This window comes from Rhinolophus ferrumequinum, chromosome 14 (assembly GCF_004115265.2).
Source record: "Rhinolophus ferrumequinum isolate MPI-CBG mRhiFer1 chromosome 14, mRhiFer1_v1.p, whole genome shotgun sequence".
Taxonomy (NCBI): domain Eukaryota; kingdom Metazoa; phylum Chordata; class Mammalia; order Chiroptera; family Rhinolophidae; genus Rhinolophus; species Rhinolophus ferrumequinum.
The window spans coordinates 13481800-13501161 of NC_046297.1; the positions used below are offsets into that span (position 1 = coordinate 13481800).

General features: G+C 38.1%; 1 protein-coding gene across 2 annotated transcripts; it reads left to right on the top strand.

Annotated features, from left to right (window-relative positions):
- The first annotated feature begins 287 nt into the window (after positions 1–287).
- Positions 288–14587, top strand: COPS5 (COP9 signalosome subunit 5). Of its 2 annotated transcripts, none has more exons than XM_033126797.1 (8): positions 288–562; positions 2847–3081; positions 3999–4127; positions 4792–4857; positions 5404–5489; positions 9592–9703; positions 12581–12729; positions 14349–14587. In XM_033126797.1, the coding sequence occupies exons 1-8, from the start codon at positions 420–422 to the stop codon at positions 14431–14433; spliced, it is 1005 nt and encodes a 334-aa protein (XP_032982688.1). In that variant the 5' UTR covers positions 288–419; the 3' UTR covers positions 14434–14587. The 2 variants fall into 2 exon arrangements, with proteins under 2 accessions (XP_032982688.1, XP_032982690.1); XM_033126799.1 differs by having other exon boundaries at positions 432–570; positions 14349–14577.
- The last annotated feature ends 4775 nt before the right edge of the window (positions 14588–19362 follow it).

Consider the following 19362-nt stretch of genomic DNA (forward strand, 5'->3'; position numbering starts at 1 on the left):
GGCGAAGGTTGAGCCTGCGCAGTACGAACAAAGAAGGCCAACTGCAGTTTCTGGTATAACGATAACATGCCCTTCTTCCGGTGCGGAAGGCTATACCATTCTCATATCCAAGCACTGAGTTTGTCCTAATACACACATATAATTTTCCAAGCTCATATGCTCTCATTTAAGCCCCAAGAACATTCCTCTGTCTCTAAATGTTATGTTTCTGCTATTTATAACGTCGTTTCTCGTCGCCCCCTCCATCCCCGAATGGTCTGTACCAACTTCACCTCCGGTTCTAGGTGTCATGGCTGCCTCGACAGGGTAGTACGGGTTTGCATCTTTGGTGGGGAGGGTCCGAGGCCCACACCCAGAAACCTAGCAAGGTAAAGTTGCGTCTTGATTGTGGAGACGACGACTTCTCCGGTTCCTCGGCGATGGCGGCGTCCGGGAGTGGTATGGCCCAGAAAACCTGGGAATTGGCCAACAACATGCAAGAAGCCCAGAGTATCGATGAAATCTATAAATACGACAAGAAACAGCAGCAAGAAATCCTGGCGGCGAAGCCCTGGACTAAGGAGTGAGGAGGTCCCTGGCGAGCGCAAGGGAGGGAAGGGGTGGCGGGAGTGTAAGCGACCCAGGGGGAGTGGGAGCTGAAGGGGATGGAGAGCTTGTTTTTTCATGCACAGGGAGGAGAAAGAATATGCGCCTAAGAAATTTTGGTCTACTTTCTATACCCTCAAGTAGAGCCTAAGCCCCTCCACTGGGGTTTACTTCGTCTCCCCTTTCTGTGTCTTTAACACGTTTGTCTCCGAAGGATGGAAGAGGAAAAGGCAAGCGGTGATTTGTGTTGTCACTTTTCAACATCCGTATTGTACTATATGCCACACACTCTGCCTTGAACCCTCCCTATCTCGATATACACCTTGTTGGCACCTTCAGCTGATCCCAGACTGGAGGCTGCAGCTGTCTTCAGAAATTGAGCCAGCCCAAGAATCTCTAACTTTGAGCCATCTTTTAGAGATCTGTAATCGTTTTCTGACTGCTGGTGATTATTTCAGAAACACACGAGGGTCTACCCAGTCTCCCAAAATGTTACTTCGCCAGTTTACATAAACTAGAAATTGCATCAATAGAGCTTAAGGCTTTTTGCCCCTTAGCAAAAGCCCTGTGTCCATGACAGTGATGACAGCTTGAGGATCCTTCACCCACAGCATTTATCCTTTCCTGAGAGCAGATTTTGTTAGGGAGAGAGTAAGAAGAGCACAATCTAATAGAGAGATAGAGTGGTGGTCAGCAACAAAAACCATACTTCATCTGTCTCACAGTTTTTTAGAAGGCAAGCTTTAACTGTCAGTATTCAGATCCAGCCATGCTTATTGAGTGCTTAATATGCGTGAGTACTGACCTAGGAATTTCCATTCCATTTATCATTTAATCCTCATGACAACCCAGTTCTATATTTTCATTCCATTTTTGCAAATAATGTTAGCAAATACGATTAAGTAACTTATTTCATGATCACACTGAGGCAATAAACTGAGCAATAGACGTAAGATCAAATCTCACTACTGTCACTAATTAGTTGATTGATCCTTGGAAAATTACTTATCCATGTTCATTTTTTTAATCTGTAAAATGGAAATAAGACCTATTGGTGATGTCATAAAAATATTTTAAAGGCTCTAGAATGAATGTAGTAGGGGCATAATAACCGGGTTTTTTGTTTGTTTGGTTTTTGTTTTGTTTTTTCTTTTCCCCAGTAAATGGAGGAACCAAGATTTTTGTTCATGTCTTGACATCAAAACCAGGGCTCCATGTTTTTCAGTTGTGATTGACATCTGTGGGCAAACATCTTAAAAAGGCTTCTCAGAGACACTGACTGACCATTCTGTACAGACTGGTTAGTATGGCTGGTTGTCTGCTTACTCCTGTAGCAGGCTATGCATTTTAGGTTGTTGTAGCCTCTTAAATATTTGGAGATTATCAGCTGTGTTCACTGTCTGATGGTGACTCTAATTATATTCATCCTAGCTGTCTTGGGCTGCATTATTGAGATGGAAAATGTAATTTTATTCAAGAGTAGTTTAGTTCCATCCACAGATGACAAACTCTGAAATCATGATCATAGTAGAACTAAAGCTATTAGGGCTGCATTTTTAATTTTGAGGCTGACACTTCAAAAAGAAGCCTCACCTTCAACACACTCTTCTTTGAGAGTACTATAAAAGATAAATGCTAATAACACCTAACACTTAAAAACTTTAGTATGTATCAGGCACTAAGCTAAGCACTTTACATACATTATTTCATTTAGTTTATTTCCTCCTAACAAAACCTCTATGAAATATCCCTATTTGCAGATGAGGAAACTGAAGCAGTTGTCTCAAGGCCACAGCTAGGACTCGGCAGTATAAGGATTCAAACCTAGGCAGATGGATGTCAGAACCCACATTCTTCACCACTAGACCAGAAGGTTAGTTAGGCCTGAGAATAGCTGGGCACAGCCATCCAACCAGTCAGAGTCAGAGATCTGGTGATTCCAAAATTAATGGAGAACAAGTCTGTTGAACTGGTCATGTAAATACCTCCATTTCACTTGAATAGTATATTAAAAAATGATTTCATACTTTTCCCTTCCCCCAAGGGGAACTATCTGGCAGCACTATGACATGTTCATCATTTCTGTCCCCCTATAGGAACTCTGTCCTTTTCTACTTCCTTTTTTCTTTCCCACATTTCACGCTCTCTCCTCCTTCCATCACTGTAAATTCCTTCAATGCAAATTCATTATCTTCACACAAACTCCTTTGAAATTGTACTTTATATAAGAAAGTTAATTACACTGTGCTTTTGTTTTGCAGCCACCATTACTTTAAGTACTGCAAAATCTCAGCGTTGGCTCTCCTGAAAATGGTGATGCACGCCAGATCAGGAGGCAACCTGGAAGTGATGGGCTTGATGCTGGGAAAGGTGGACGGTGAAACCATGATCATTATGGACAGTTTTGCTTTGCCCGTAGAGGGCACTGAAACCCGAGTAAATGCTCAGGCTGCTGCCTACGAGTATATGGCCGCGTATATAGAAAATGCCAAGCAGGTAAAAATGGTGTTCCTTCATGTTTGGTCTCCGCAAGGTGAAGAGTCTCATGGTGACTTTCAAGTTTCTAAACTTGAAACTATCCTCTTTGCATGGAAGTTTATATTTTAAGTTACTTGCAACAATTTCTATATAAAATATATATGATTGTAGCATGGATTTAAAAAAAAATATTAAATACTCAAGAGAGTGTATCTTAAAAGTTCTCATCACAAGAAAAAACAATGTGTAACGTGTGTGGTGATGGATGTTAATTGACACCCACTGAGATCACTTGGCAGCGCATACATATCGAATCATTACGTTGTACGCCTGAACTAATGTAAAGTTACATGTCAATTAGATCTCAAACATTTTTTTTAAATTCTCATTATCAGATGTGTGTTTAAAACTGAAAATTTGCAAATAACCTAAATTTTTCTGAGTATCAAACTGATTAAATAAATTATGGCATAGCCATACAATGAACTGCTAGCCAGCTTTTGAAAAAGATAAAAACAGAACAGTAGTTCTCTGTATATTCACTAATGTGGAACAAACCCCAGAATATTTTGTTCAGTTCACTGTATGTAGTATGCCATTGTGTGTGTGTTTGTCAATCTCCATATGCAAAGAATATCTCTGGAAGATAGGTGTGTAAGCATCTGGGTATAGTGGTGACATCTGGGCTGAGAAACTGGATGGTTGAGGGGAAAGAAGTGGGAAGCGGACTGAAGAACCATACAGGACTTGTGTCTTGTTAATTTTGTGCTCTGGGCATGTATTATCTATTCAAAACAATTTTTACCTTGAAAGCAGCATACACTATGAACTATTCTGCATACTATTTTACCATAATACTATGTAAACAGACAAATGATAAGTGTCTCTAGAATTGAACAGGAACCTCAAGCTCCCATGCCCTCTTCATTTGTTAGGTTGGCCGCCTTGAAAATGCAATTGGCTGGTACCATAGCCACCCTGGCTATGGCTGCTGGCTCTCTGGGATTGATGTCAGTACTCAGATGCTCAATCAGCAGTTCCAGGAGCCATTCGTAGCCGTGGTGGTAAGTATTTTTTCAACCAGTTTTAGTTAAGTTCTTCATGAAGATTTACCGGAGCAAGTATAGAGAGAAATACAAACTGTGTGGTAAGAGCAAGGCTCTGGTGTCGTCTGCCTAGGTTTGAATCTGAATTCCACCTCTTAGCTGGGACTTTGAACAAGGTGCTTGACCTCTCTGTGTCTCTTCCCCTACTCTGTGAGGTGAGGGTGATCACAGCACCTGTGTCTCAGTCCCTGGCGCATAGGAGGCATTCAGTCAATGTTAATTGAACTGAGTAAATCAGGAATCGCTGCAGCACCTCTTGCTATGTTCAGTGTACTAGACGCAATCCACTTTACTGTGAGGAAGGTAGAAATTGTTCTTCTATTAGAAGGACAAAAACTTGAAAAAGAGACGAGTAAATCTTCAAATAATATTCGTAAATCATATAATAACGAGATCTAACCTCTAAATTAACTAGGAGACATTTCTATACTTACCCACTTTATTGAACTTTTATGGCTTTTGAGTTTGGTTATTTTCTTTCCTATTATTTGGTTCTTTTAATTAGTGTGTGTTTGTGTGTGTGGTGTGTTATATGTACATGTGTATTTCTGGGTTTATGAAGTTTAAACAAATGGAAGTACGTAATGATTTTATAATCAGATACTAAATGTCTTTCGTGTAGATTGACCCAACAAGAACAATATCTGCAGGGAAAGTGAATCTTGGAGCCTTCAGGACATACCCAAAGGTAACTGTTAAAATTATAAATCTGTGTAATTCTTTTAATTCCAAATATTTGACTTATTTTTAAAGATATGTTATGGTTAGTATCTTGTTTTGTCCTAAAACAATTTAATACTTTTCACAAATTAGCAGTCAAATTGTCCTTAGCAAAAGACAATACATTTGTTCTACATGTTGTTCATTTTACTAGAAAAGCAGTCTTTGTTATTCAGTTTCTGTATGCCCTTGGCATTCTTTCAGGTACCAGATAAATAAGCTAAATACACCTGTTTCCTTTCTTGCAATCTAAAATAGATATTAGCAGAAGTGTACATCACCTAAGGACCAGAAAAATGAATCTATAAGCCAAATCCAGTCTTTAGCCACCAAGTGGGGTTGAGGGAGGATATAAGCAAAATAACTTTTTATTTACTTATTGAACATAGAATACTTATGTTCAATATTTGACTCCCCATAATTAATGTTTCTGTAAATAGAAAGCTACATATAAGACATACGTTTTACTCTTTTCTTTTTTTTTAAATCTTCTATTTTCTTCATTTTTATTTAGGGCTACAAACCTCCTGATGAAGGACCTTCTGAGTACCAGACTATCCCACTTAATAAAATAGAAGACTTTGGTGTACACTGCAAACAGTAAGTAATTAAAAAATGTTTCTGATGCTGAAATCATCATAAAAAGATCATTCAGTCCAAGCCCCTTACAAATGAGAAAAAAGGTTCAGACAAAACGCATTACATAATATTTTTAAAATAATAGTAAGAATATATAAATTTCGAATAATGTTTGGATTTTTATTAATAATTGTTTAAACCTATTATGTTATTTGCGTTTCATACAACCATAAGCATTTTATCAGTGTACAAGATACTTGGCCCGTTAATGAAATAAACAGTTGAAAGAAGTTGCATTCAGGGCCAGCCTGACACGAGCACGTCTGCAACCCTCAAAGTACCCAAATTCCACTGAGCAAAAATTCTTCCTAAATGTTTTCACTTCACAAGTTAAAGAAGCCCTACTAAAAACCACTGAATCTGTGTACTTCTTTAGTGAATCTGATGGTATGTGAATTACATCTCAAGTTTTAAAAATGTTAAATGAGGAGTGTTTTACTACCTTCTGAAATACATCTTACTACCTGTCTTCTCACCTGCCCCTAAACCCCTGCATCTGGAGCCTGAACCAAAGCACTAGCCTTCTAACTAGCCTTCCAGCTTCTGCCCTTACCCCCTGAAAGGTCTTTTGTAAGTCAAATCATGTTCCTTCTCAGAATGACTTCCCATCTCAGCAAGGATGCTGTCCCCAGTCCTGCGGACAAAACAAGATACTAACCATAACACAGGGGCTGCTGGTTGGATCCCTGCCACCTCTCTGAGCTCCTCCTGTCCTGTCACTGAGCCTTGGCTCTCTCCCGTCCAGCCTCCTTACGGTTTGTTAGAGGTGCCAGGCAGGCTCCTGCCTCAGGGCCTTTGCACTTGCTGTTTCCTCTGCCTGGGACACTCTTCCTTCTTTCCATGGGGCCCACTACTTCAGTCATTATCTGTTTAAGGGTCACCTTAACTGAGAATGATCATTGTTCACCCTATCTAAAATAGCACCTTCTTGTTGCTGTGTGTTCCCTTTCCCTGCTTCATTTTTCTTCTTAGCACTTGCTACCAACTGGTATGTTTTTGCTTCCTTGTTATTGACCCCATTTGAATGTGAACTTCATGAGAGTGAAATTGATTCATTGCTGTATCTTAACATTTACAACAGGGTGTGGCACATAGAAGGGTGGGCAACACCCCCCCCCCCAAAAAAAATGGTGCTTATATGATTATCTGGTGTCTCGTTTTCTCCATACCTTCTATCCCAACTTCAAGAAATACTTTGATTACCCATCTGCTACTAACTACTGCTCTTATTTTTTGTTTACAAATTCTTAGAAAATTCCAGAATATCTAAAATAGAGTTTGTAAATACATCTGGTTTTCAATCATCCCTGACATATTTCTGAAGAAAAAGATTCTATTTTATTTTTCAGTTAGAGGTTTGGGATTAATTTGCCTTACTGAAAAGAATTTAAACCATTCCTATTTAAGAGAATTACTCCTAAGAATGGAAACACTCTGCTGTGATACTTTCATTTTCAGAGTAACAATTTTTTCATTCACTTAAATTCAGTTGTAGTTGTATCAAAAGCTTATACTTCTCATATCTACTCCACTTTTTTTAACCACCAGCAGCAGCTTTGGAAACAAACAAAAAAGACTGATGTAGCCTATGCTTTCTATATCCAGACAAACTCCATTTCCTGTTTTTCTGAAATCTGAGCCTGTCAGAGAAGACCAACTGCTTTCTAACTAACTACTAACTAACTAACTACTTTCTAACTAACTAACTACAAGAGCCTAGACCTTTGAACCTGGAATTGCTAGGATATTCAAAGATGTGCTCTTGTTTCGGATCAATTCCTAAATAAGAATAAACTTTTTCATAGGACAAATAAGTGGCTTAATTTATTTTTATTTCAAATCTGTAATAAAACATACTGCCAGGATGAAAGAGCAGGAGTTTTGTGCAGGGCTGGTTATGGATACATTTTCTAAATTATTTGCTGATGAGCTATTATTTGCAGTTTATATTGACTTTTCTTTTTTTGTTACTATCTTAAATCCCAGATCATAATACGTACTCAAAGTCTGTTTTAAACATAGAATCCATTGTAGATATTAAATATTTTTAACTTTGAAGATCCTTAGTGAAAACAGTACACAAAGTATTTTTTTTTAATTGGCTTGTACATTATCAGTGTTATATAAGCACATTGTTTAAAGAGTAAAATGGTTCTATGAAACTTTTTATGAAAAACAAGCCTTGTACCATTCCCAGAGGCAATCACTTAATCTGTTATAGTTATTCCTCTAAATATTTACCCCAGTACCTTCAAACAATATGATGATAGTGCTGCTTCTTGATTTTCAGTTCTAAGCAGTATCTATGACTGGCTTCTCATAAAGAAGATGATTTAGCTCCACGAGTAATTCTGAATGTTCTTGTTTTCAGCTCTGCTACTGAGATTTGCTGCTAATCACTACATTTTACACAAAAAATGTCATTGCATCAGCCTATGCAATTAAAATAGTAATGACATTAAGGTGATCCATAAATTTTAAAACATAAAAGCATATTGTAGACGCTCAAGTTTGCATCCCCGTATTTTCCATCCTTTATAAATCTAAATATCTCTTGCTATGCTCATCCGCTAATCCCTTTTTCCCTCAGCTATCAGAGGTACAACTCCTCCTTTCTGAAGCTGACCTTTCCACTTGAGCCTCTGGCCCCCCCCCCGCCCCATCCCTAACTCTCCTCACTCCTAGGCCTCACTTCTTAAATACTGTCTTACATGTCTATGCTCTGAATGAAAAAATAAAGACTGGGAGATTTTTGGCAATAGACATAACTTTACTATCCTTTATCTACCACTCACCAGCTATGTGGCTTTGAGCAAGGTCTTTACTCTCTAAATCTGTTTCTCTGTCTGTACAATGGGAATAATAACTCCTTCCTTGTGTGGTTGGAGGGAAGATTAAATCAGAGTGTATGTAAAGCACCCAAGACAGAAGAGGAGCTCAAGAAATCCACTGCTGCACATTTCACTGGCTGTGTCTTTCCCGTCTTCAGATACGCACTGGTATCTTGATCTTGAAAAGGCCTTCACTTAATCCTATGTCTTTACGTTCTTCCTCTTTTTCATTCATTCACTCCTGCATTCGGTCAGCAAGCAGGTGTTGTTGTGCGCTTGTGTCCATCCTGCACCACTGCCCTGAGCCGCAGCCCTTCTTTTTCACACCTGCCCCGCTGCACTGGCCCCCTTTGTGGCGTCCTTGCCTCCAGGCGCTGCTCTAACACGTCCTGCCATGGCCAGCTTCCTGAGGCACCTCTGCGGCCTTATCACTGTGCTGCTCAAATACCTCCTGTGAGGCCCAAGTACCCAGAAGATAAAAGTCTACATTTCTCAGCTTTTTATGGAATGTCCTCCACCAATTAGACCCCGACATAGCTTTCTAGGTTTCCCGTATGTAATTCTTCTGCTCTTGCTCACCTGTCCTGGTAAACTGATTGGCTTATTATTCCTTTCATGGCTTTCCTTTGTGAGTCGATGGTCTCAGCCTAATGCCCTCCTTGCTCTCAGCATATCCACACCGTGGGCTCACGTAAGGGTTACTCTAAATCCTGCCTTCTCACTGGGGTTCTCAGGCAGTTCCATCAACACTAAGACTACTCATTATCCCTAACAGTTAATTGGTAGGTGATTCACTTTAATATATGCATTTCATTATAGCATCATTTATTGTTAGTCACCGTATGTCATTTAACTTTTTATGGATTCATACCACATCTACGTAAATGGTAAGCTCCTTTACCTTAAGGGAAAGAAGTCCCTTGTGTTTCTTGTGTTCATTCATGTACAGAACCTAGTGAGATATTTAAATATTTATTACTTTAAAAAACACATATTTTCCAGACATTTAACCAAACATTTCTTGCTATCCCTGATTATAAACTAGGTACCTTTGGAAGCATTGGTAATTCTTTTAGGTGCTTTAAGGACCTACTTTAAAGTTTACTTTCCAAAAAGCAATAGGTCCTAATTAGGAGATATAAAATGTAATTCACTAAAACTGGCCATAACTTTTTATATGATATAGTTGAATATGTTTTCTACTTACTAAATTTGTGCTTTTGTTTTCATAGATATTATGCCTTAGAAGTCTCATATTTCAAATCCTCTTTGGATCGCAAATTGCTTGAACTTTTGTGGAATAAATACTGGGTGAATACACTGAGTTCCTCTAGTTTGCTTACTGTAAGTACTGTACTTGCAAGGGATGCATTTGAATTTTATCTAAGCTGCATGAGTTGTTTAATATCGGAAACTCTTTTTTCGTGGAAGGAGCTGTACCTGACTTGGCTAAGACAGCAGGGCTGGGGTCAGATTCTGGTAGTAGGCCAAGCAAACAAAGATCTGTCATGGACCACTGAGACCAAGTCTAAATGGCAAGCATAGTAGCAAAATGAGGGTGAGATCTGCCCCTGCCTTAGAGACTTATAGAGAGAAAACCACAAATCCTGATTTGTGTTGTGTCAGGTATTTCAGGTAGGACTCTGGTTACAAGGGGCCGAAGACCCAACCAAACTGGCTTAAGCAAACAAGAGAATCATGTAAGCTGCAAAATCCAGGAGCAGGGCTCAGTTCAGCCTCAGCTAAGTTTGCATTCAAACAATATTATGAGGTCTTGGTCCTTTTCTCAGCTTTGACTTCATGTCAGTTGGCTTCAGTTTTAGATTTCATGTCAAAGCAAGATGGCAGCATTAGCTTCAGACCTCCTAGCCTCTAAGTTTCACATTCAGGAGAGAAGATCAAGACGCGCGCACACACACACTCTCACACACACACACAGACACTTCCAGGCAAAGCCTCACTGTGTCTGAGCTTTGCGTAGGTCACATGCCCATCCATAAACCTGGTCTGGGCCGACGGAGTGAACACCATGAGTGGCTGGGCCAAGGCCAGGTGTTTCACTGCTGGACTGGGTTACAAGAAACTCTTGCAGGAGCACAGGGACTAACAAGAGGAAGGAGCTGCCCAGAAGGAAATCAGATTATCATTATCTTAGTGCAGCAGATGGCAGGGAGGGAAGAAAAACAATCACTGAATATATTTTCCAATATATCATTAAAGCCTAACATACTTAGAAGGATATTTATTTAACAAGTTTCTATCTATCTAGAGCTTAGCCAGGAACAGTAGGCCACTTCACATAGTACAATGCAGCAATGGTTAGAACCACAACATTTGGAATAAAATTAACTATTCAAAACAACTCTGCCATTTTAGTAGCTGTGTGTGACCTTCACAAAGTTACTCAGTGTGACTGAGAGCTTTTCTTGGGCTCAATGATAATAGTACGTACATCATTAAGTATATTGAGAATTAAGTGAAATACTTCACATAAAGCAGTTAGCAAAATGCCTGGCATATAATAAAGCCTCAATAAATTATTTTTTGTTATTGTTTGGTTCATTGTATTCAGGGGAAAAGACCTCACTTGAGCATATTTACTATGACTTTAAAAGTTATTTTCTGATTTTAAGAAATTAGTTCCCTATATTTATTCTCTCTGTGTTTGAAATGTAATTGACGTCATGTAATTTTAATAGTATAACTGTTTCTGCCATCCTGTTTTTCATTGCTTGAAGTAAATCTTCCAAATATGAAGTGGTCTATAACCTTAGGGTTTTCTCCAAATCGGGGGTGGGGGCATGTATTGGTGTCCTAAACCATTTAGATCCAGACAAAGTGAATATATTGCATCTTTAAAAAATATCTTAAGTTTATAAAATCATTGGGAGAGCTGGTAGCATTTTAAAGGGCTCCCTGTAGTAACTTTGATGACGGCAAATAACTCTTCATGTTTGCTGATTGAACTGTGTTTTTTGTACACTGTCTTACACACTGAGCAACAGAATAACTAATTGTTGCCAAGTTGTGTATTTAATTTTCATTTTCTTCTATTGAAGATACAGGAAGGAACGGAATATGTACTTCACAACTCATCTTTAAAACATTTTTTGTTTGTTTTACGCTTCTCTTTTATTAGGAAACATTAAAAAACAATAACAACAACAAAAAAGCAAATAGCTACATATCTCAGTAACAAAGATCATTGCTTTGTGTTCTCAGGGCTAATAGGTTAAGCACCTCACAAAGACAATTAATTCTCCCAATAGGGTTTAAGGCTGGGGGCTGTGATGGGGAAAGGAGCTTAGGTCTCCAGCCTCAGAGCTGGAGGAGAGGGACATAATTGTTTTGTATTTTAGACACATTTTCAAAAAGATGTCCCATAAAAATCTTTTTTTAAATATTACCGTGAAGTATATATGTATGTAACTACTAAAATTTTTCTTTTTAAAAAGTATGAAACAGACAAAACAGTATATAGATATATTCCAGCAGTATATAGGTATATATAGGTGTGCATATGGGCATCCAGCATATATTTAATACTCTGAAGTATAACTGTGGTTATAGTTAGGTGGAGGAATTGCATGTGTTTCTTCTTTATATTGCTTACATTTTCCAAATTTCTTGCAATAGCGATTTTATAAACGGGAAAGCTAAAACAATGTTATTTTTAAAACATTGTCACAGTACTAATTCTGGATGTTTAACAAGAAGAAATAACAAATTTAGCTAACAATTTATTAAGCCTTTACAAGGTACCTTGGGCAGTGCTACAAGCTTTATATATGTTACTTAATCTTCACAGTAGCCCTAAGGTAGCAATTCCCACCTCCTTCCCCATTTTTTTCAGAAGCCTTAAAGGCACAGAGGAGCTCTCTCACGGGCTCCCAACTGCTCTGCAGCAGGACCCGAACCTAGACCCAGATCTGGCAAAGCGTCTCCTTGTAACAAACATTAGATTTCAGCAGTCAGAAAGAAAAATTTCAAATTTAATCTGGAAATTGTAAAAGGGGGAAAACTCTGCACTTTCACTGCTTGAACTCTGGAGTCAGTTTTTGCTGGTTTAATTTGACTTCTTAATTCACTGACTATTCACTTAGGTTTCATAGTGGAATTCTTTGTAAATGAAACGTTCTACATGAAGGAAATTAGTTTACCTTAAAATTGTCGAATGGTCGGCTTGTATCATGTACTGACACAATACCGTTTTCCCCACAGAACGCAGACTATACCACTGGTCAGGTCTTTGATTTGTCTGAAAAATTAGAACAGTCAGAAGCCCAGCTGGGACGGGGGAGTTTCATGTTGGGTTTGGAGACACATGACCGAAAGTCAGAAGACAAACTTGCCAAAGCTACGCGAGACAGGTAAGAGCCTCTCTTTTTGTTTCGGGATTTGCAAATAACAGTAGGATTCAAATTCCTTATGGTTTGACTTACTTATAACTTAGAGTGGTACCCGAACTTCTTGGGACCCATAAGAGTTATCACATGCAGGTTTTAACTTTGAAAATTTAGAAGATATTAGGTAAGAACACTAAAGGCTTAAAGGGCTGGGTAACGTTATAAAATACTCCCAGTCACTTTTTCTAGGTTCAGCTGTGACAAAGAAAACCAGTCAGTCACTGGATCTTTGGGGGCGTGGGGGCGGGGAACTTTGGCAAAAGAATCTCCTAATCTATTCTAACTTAATTGTCTACTGAGGTATTAAAGTAGGAGTTCTTAAATTTATCAAATTTCAAGTTTTTATAAAGTTTTAAACCCCTAAATATCATAGTAATGATTGTATCTCTCTTGTAATTCTTTTGAAACTATTCTTTATACAGTAATTTTTAGTATCCCAAATTTCACTACCAAGATTTGTTAGGAACAAACTCAGGATATGTTCTCTAAAGACTTGGGAAATAAGTATGTGGCCCTTCAGATGCATACAGGACTGGGAAGTCTACGTACATAACATGTTCTTTCACACAAAAATTGAACTTTAACATGATAATTAGGGACAGAGCAAGGGAAAACTATGTTGACATCTGTGTAAACTGAAACCTTAGTATCCACTTAAAAAAATAAAACCGGACTGCTGGGTAGGAAAGAGAAGGGAGGAGGGAAGATGGAGTGTTTTAGGAGCAGCAGCCCTCTTGGGTTAGAATTACCTCATTCCTTTCTCCACAGGTTTTCAAAAGGTACAGGTAGACCTGGTAGCCTGCATAAAAATTACAGTTTCCTTTGACACTAGGTCTTATTTTTGGTAATTGCACTGAATGTGAGTTTTTGCTCTTCTGTCTGTGATTTGTAATTTTATCTACGTTTACATCTCAATTTCTTATGAAGCAAAAATGTCGTTATGGGAATGCCCCACTTGTATAAGTAAAGTAGGAAGGACAAAAGTAACAGAAGAAGAGAATTTTCCCTTTTTTGGGTAACTTGACAAGAATTGCATCTCTTCTGAGTATTGGTGGGTTGTTACCATTTTTTGCTTTTTATTTTTTTATCAATTCTAAAATCTAACTCTTTCACCCCCTAACCTAATTTTGATTTTTAATTGTTTGGAGGATGTTTGATTTTTTTTTTCCGGATAAAAAGCATAGGATTCTTCAAAATCATTTTTAAGTTTAAGTAATAAATAATAAGGAGTAACAGATTCTAATGTAGTATAGGAATCAATATGAGTTATATATAATTTCAGTCACCTTTGAAACATAACTTTCCCCAAAGCTGCTGACAAATAACAAAATTAACTTAAAAATTATACCAAATTTTACATTGTCATTCCTTGTGAAGGTGCTCGTAAGTAGTGAAGACATGCAGAAGGCTAAAAATCACAAGAGTAAACTATAAATTGGTGCGGTTTGTGGAATGTGAATAGAACTGAAAATCATTGGGGCGGTGCAAGGATGGAAAATGTGGGGGGCGGGCTTGCATGTTTGAAACAGTTTTCAGTTCAATTCCTGTGACATTATGTGATGTGGTGTTTTTTTTCTTTTCAGCTGTAAAACTACCATAGAAGCTATCCATGGATTGATGTCTCAGGTTATTAAGGATAAACTGTTTAATCAAATTAACATCTCCTAAACCATCACTAAGTAGTACTTTTGCCTGCAAGCCAGTATGTGAAAAATACTCGAGTAACACTTTAAAGCCAGGTACCAAAAATCTGTTAGAAGTATAAGGTGCTCTGAAGTGTCCTGAACATTAACACCCTGTAATAAAACTCTTTAAAATGAAATTGTTCTTTCATTTTTTGTGTGTGGGAGGGGTTACAATATTTTTCTAGTGTCCTTTAATGTTCTTGAAGATGAGGGAAAGAAATATTTACTAGGACCTTTCTATTTTTTAGAGTCTTGCCTATCTAGTCAAAGAATTTCAGCATTCCACTTGCCATACTGATTATTGCCCACTTTGCAATGTGCCTTTTACATTAAGTCCTCACTTACCATCATTGATAGGTTCTTGGAACTGCAGCAAAACGACGTGTAATGAACCCGATTTTACCACAGGCTAATTGATATAAACAAGAGTTAAGTTCCTACAGCATCTCATCAACATTTTAATGAAACAACATTGAATGAAACAGTGTTATTCGAGTACCTGCTGTATCTTCTTTTGCCAGTCCATTAGTAAAAAAATATAATTTAACATGGCATTTTTTGTGCTCTTATGAAACACTGGCCAAGCCATACCATAAATTATGATCCTGAAAATCAAATAACTTATTTGAGACAGAGCCTAGCACAGGGTATCTAGTCATTCAGATATTCACTAAGTGTCTTTCCTGAACCAGGCCCACTTTTACTCTCTGGAGATACTCTGAACAAGACAGACATGGCCACTGCCCTCACACAACTTGCCATGGAGGCTAAAGCTAAGTTAACAAGAACCTAAATGTTCTATGAACATTTTGGTTCTATGAACATATTGCTATGAAGGGAGAAATAAGTGCTGGGAGCTCGGGAAAAACATGCCAGAGTTACTCAGGTAGGCTTCCGGAAGGAAGTGCCTGACGTGAAGCTGAAATTTGAAAGACAGGAGGACAAGCCAGAAAGCGTACTGGGGAGGCAATGACTTTTACAAGCAGAGAGGACAGCAGTGTGGAAGGTCAGCAGCAGAGAGCAAGAACTTACTATGACCTTCGGAACTGAGATTCACTTAGACTCGAGTGTCGGCTGAATGTGGGGAGTAGCGAGAGACGACTAACAGGAAAATGGGGAAAATCCTGCAGGGGCCTGTTGGACCATCCTCCCAGTGATGGGGAACTAGTCTTAAACGGCAGAAATGTGCTGGACAGATGTTTCTAGAGTGCTTTATTCAGAGAGAGGGGTTGAGGGCTGGATGAGAACAGGTGACATGACCTGTGGGAAACAGTGAGAAGGCCCAAGAAAACAAATTGTAAAATGGCAGAGGAAGAGGAGACCACAGGAGCAGAGAAGTAAGAATACTTGAAGAAGAGATTTACCAGTGACTTGACATCCTGCCAAGAGGTCAAGGAAAACAGCTTAAAACTTTTCCATTAGATTTAGCAACGATATAGTCTGGTAAGATGAGGAAGCCAATTAACATTAGTATCCAAGTACTTTCTCAGACACTTGATGATATATTAGCATGTCGGTCTAGTTTTAAATAAAAAGCAGCACCCCCAGTTTCAGATGGCTCAACCTGACCTCCATGTTTGTGCCCTTTTAAAAAAATCATGACTGACCCCAACAGGCAGCCAAAATCTGTGTTTACTGCCACAGCCTCAGTGACACCAACACATTGAGTCATTTAGGACACTGACAAGCTCTTTGACGTTTCTTTGGCAGACGTGATGGAATGATTAAGGTTTTGACATGAAAGAGGAGTCATGGAAATCACCAAGAAAACACTGGCAGTTTTCATTCCAAGACTAGAATACAGTTGTCCACATTTAACTTGACATTGGTGAGCAAATCAGTTAAGACATCTTGGTGTGATGGAAAATGCCTATAACAACAGAGAGAATTACCAGGAAAAACAAGCTTTTCAGTCCTAACCTCGTTGGGCTCATTTTGATAAGTCTCAGTATTTCAGTTCTGATGCCAGTGCTTACACACAATCAGAAAAATTTGTCGGCTCACCTAGCTCCACGGAATCCAGAATCAAAATCAGGTATAGTGGGATTAAGCTTCCTACCATGGTTCTCAGCTTTGCCCTCCACATCTTGACTTAAACCTAAAGCTGATTCACCCAAACTGGCTGCACATCACACCATCCAGTTAGGGTGAAAGAGCTGCTTACAACTGTCAAAACAGGCTCCCACTTCACTCTGATTGGTCTAACTTGAGTTGTGAGCCCACCCTTGGGATTATATATAGTGACTGCTTTAGACCAAATAAGGGCCACCCCTGGAGTCAATAATATCCAAAATACGTCACTGCTACACACTGAGAGGTGAAATGGATAATACAGAGACAATCAACAATGTCCCCTCTATCCTCTCTACTCACTGGTCCAGCCCAGGCAAAAGTAGCCCCAGAAAGGAACATTTGTGTTTTATTGTAAATGCAGTTACTTTATTTCGAAAGCAAGATCCTTTACAAGTATTTTTAAAGTGCATCTTCAAATGTTAATGTATTGTCATGATCACTTTTGATGTAAGTGCTCCAATTTACATTATTGAGTTTTTAGGAAATCAGGGTTCAATTTGCAGCCATCATTCAAAAACTAATGTACTGGGGTTACCTTTTCCTGCAAAGTATTATCTTACAGCTGCCTTGAGCTATTCAGGAGCTGAAAAGGCCATTTTCTAAATGAAGTCTGTTTTTTGTTCAGTTTCAACTTTTTTCAGAGATAATTTCTCAAGCTCTTTGGTGATAATATACAGGAAATGTCAATCGTCATTAAAAACTTGATCCCAATGTCCAAGTAATAAAACGAGCCAGAAGCACAGGCTAAAGAAGAGATGGAGAGAGGTCAGTGGATATAGAATGGGGACTGGTACCAGTTCAGGGTACAGCGAGATCCCAGAATCAAGGGTGTTCCAAATTTCCCAGATTATTTTAATATCCCAAGGTCCGAGTTCCAAACAATTCAACAACATTAACTTAGATATAGTTGAGAATGTAGACATTTAGTACTACTTTTTAGGTTCCGTTGTCCAGTTATATGAGCACTAAATTCTACATGTTTTATTTGTTGATTAACAATAAAACACCACACACGTTATTTTCAAATCAGTTGTACAGCCAAGAACAAAGAGCCAACAGGAAGAGAAACCATTTGGGATCCATTGTTTCTTAATTTGGAAAATCAGCTCTAAAACCAAACATCACGTGCGTGCTTCATTTGAGGGATCTAGCCTGAAGACTGTTGTCACAAATTAGTATGACTACCTACTTAGTATGCAGGATTTTGAAAAATCACTGCATTGCACAATAGAATAATAAACTGCCCATAGTACGGCCACTTGAAAATAAACACAGACAGGCAGAAGCATTAGTAACTTTACAATGAAGCAGAGAAACTGTTTGGGAGTTGGAGGGCTACAGATTGCAGAGGTTCGGTTTCCAAAACCCGTCTGAGAGTGATGAGGTACAGATGGAGAAGTCATGCGTGCAAAGAAGAGTTCATTTATATTGCTAAGTCTGCACTGTGTCCACGTGTAGCTGAATAAACTGAACTGAACACAGACTGTTGAGTTCCAACGTTTCTTTCTATATTTCTGGATTGTTTTAACTCCAAAGACACATACATTGGTGAGCAATGTGGGGGGCTTTTCTGTTCTGAGGGGGCTGTTGTGGAAGATAGGAAAATGTACTACACAGAATAATGGCTCTTTTTTTGCTCATCCTTATATTAAACAAAGAAAGATGGTTATGTTCAAATTATGATGTAATTATTTCACTCACTGCTTAATAATCGATGTGTCTATGTCATTGAGTTTGCAAAATACAAGTTAGGAAATTGAAAATCTGATTGTGTGTTCTCTTGTTTTGGTCTATTTTCAATACAAGTTCCAACTACAAATAAATATACCTTTTGGGGGCCAAAATGCTAGTTTAAGGACTTCAGGTAACTTCTGAGGTAATCAGTTTGTAAGTTTCTAAAGGTTACTAAACCTTTTATCCAAATATTAGTAGAAGAAATACCATTCATCTTTATAACTATCAAGTTATGATCTACTTGTTTTAGAAAACTAATAACATGAAATGCAGGTCAACTGTAACCAGAGTGGCATACTTAAACTTTTGATCTCAAAAATCAGAATATTACAAAAATGAAATAAGGAACTCTGTCATTTCAGGTCAACTTTGGGAGGAAACAGCTCAAATCATAGCTTGATAACTAACACCAATGATTAATTGCTTTTTCAACATGTGGATTATCTTGGTGCCAAAAATTATGGAGCGTTTGCCTAACAAATTGGAGAGTCCCTGATGTCAGTACTCATATTTTCTTTGGATTATACTAAGCAATTATGCTAAACTTTCTAATGACTGAGTAAAATGGTATTCTGCCTTAGGGCACATTTTGATGAACTACAGTTGTACATTTCATAACCTAAGAGGCATATGCAAAAAGAAGTGTATTGTCTAAGAATAGAGATCTGTAATCTTTATGTTAGATTTTTAGAAGATTATAAATATCCATCATATAACTATGAATATGTTTACCATTAACAGTCATTACTTTAAACTACTTACCTTCCTTCCTGAAAAATTAGTTGGTATAAGCTTGTCTCCAAATGAATGCTTAATTTAAATGATTCATTTTTATTCCTAGAATTTACTACATCATACTCCATCTTCATATTCAACTTATTATTATTATTATTATTGATGATGATACTAAATAAGTCCTTTAAAACATGCGTGTGTTTAGCTTTAATATTTTACTTCAATTCCTATGTGATCCACCTATCATTACTGCATATGTTTCCAGTAAACTTGAGGCTATTATCTGAAGATTCTGGCCTTAAATAAAGTAACACAAATTAAACGAAATAAGAAATTAATTTATAATCTTATATATGAGGACACACCGCGT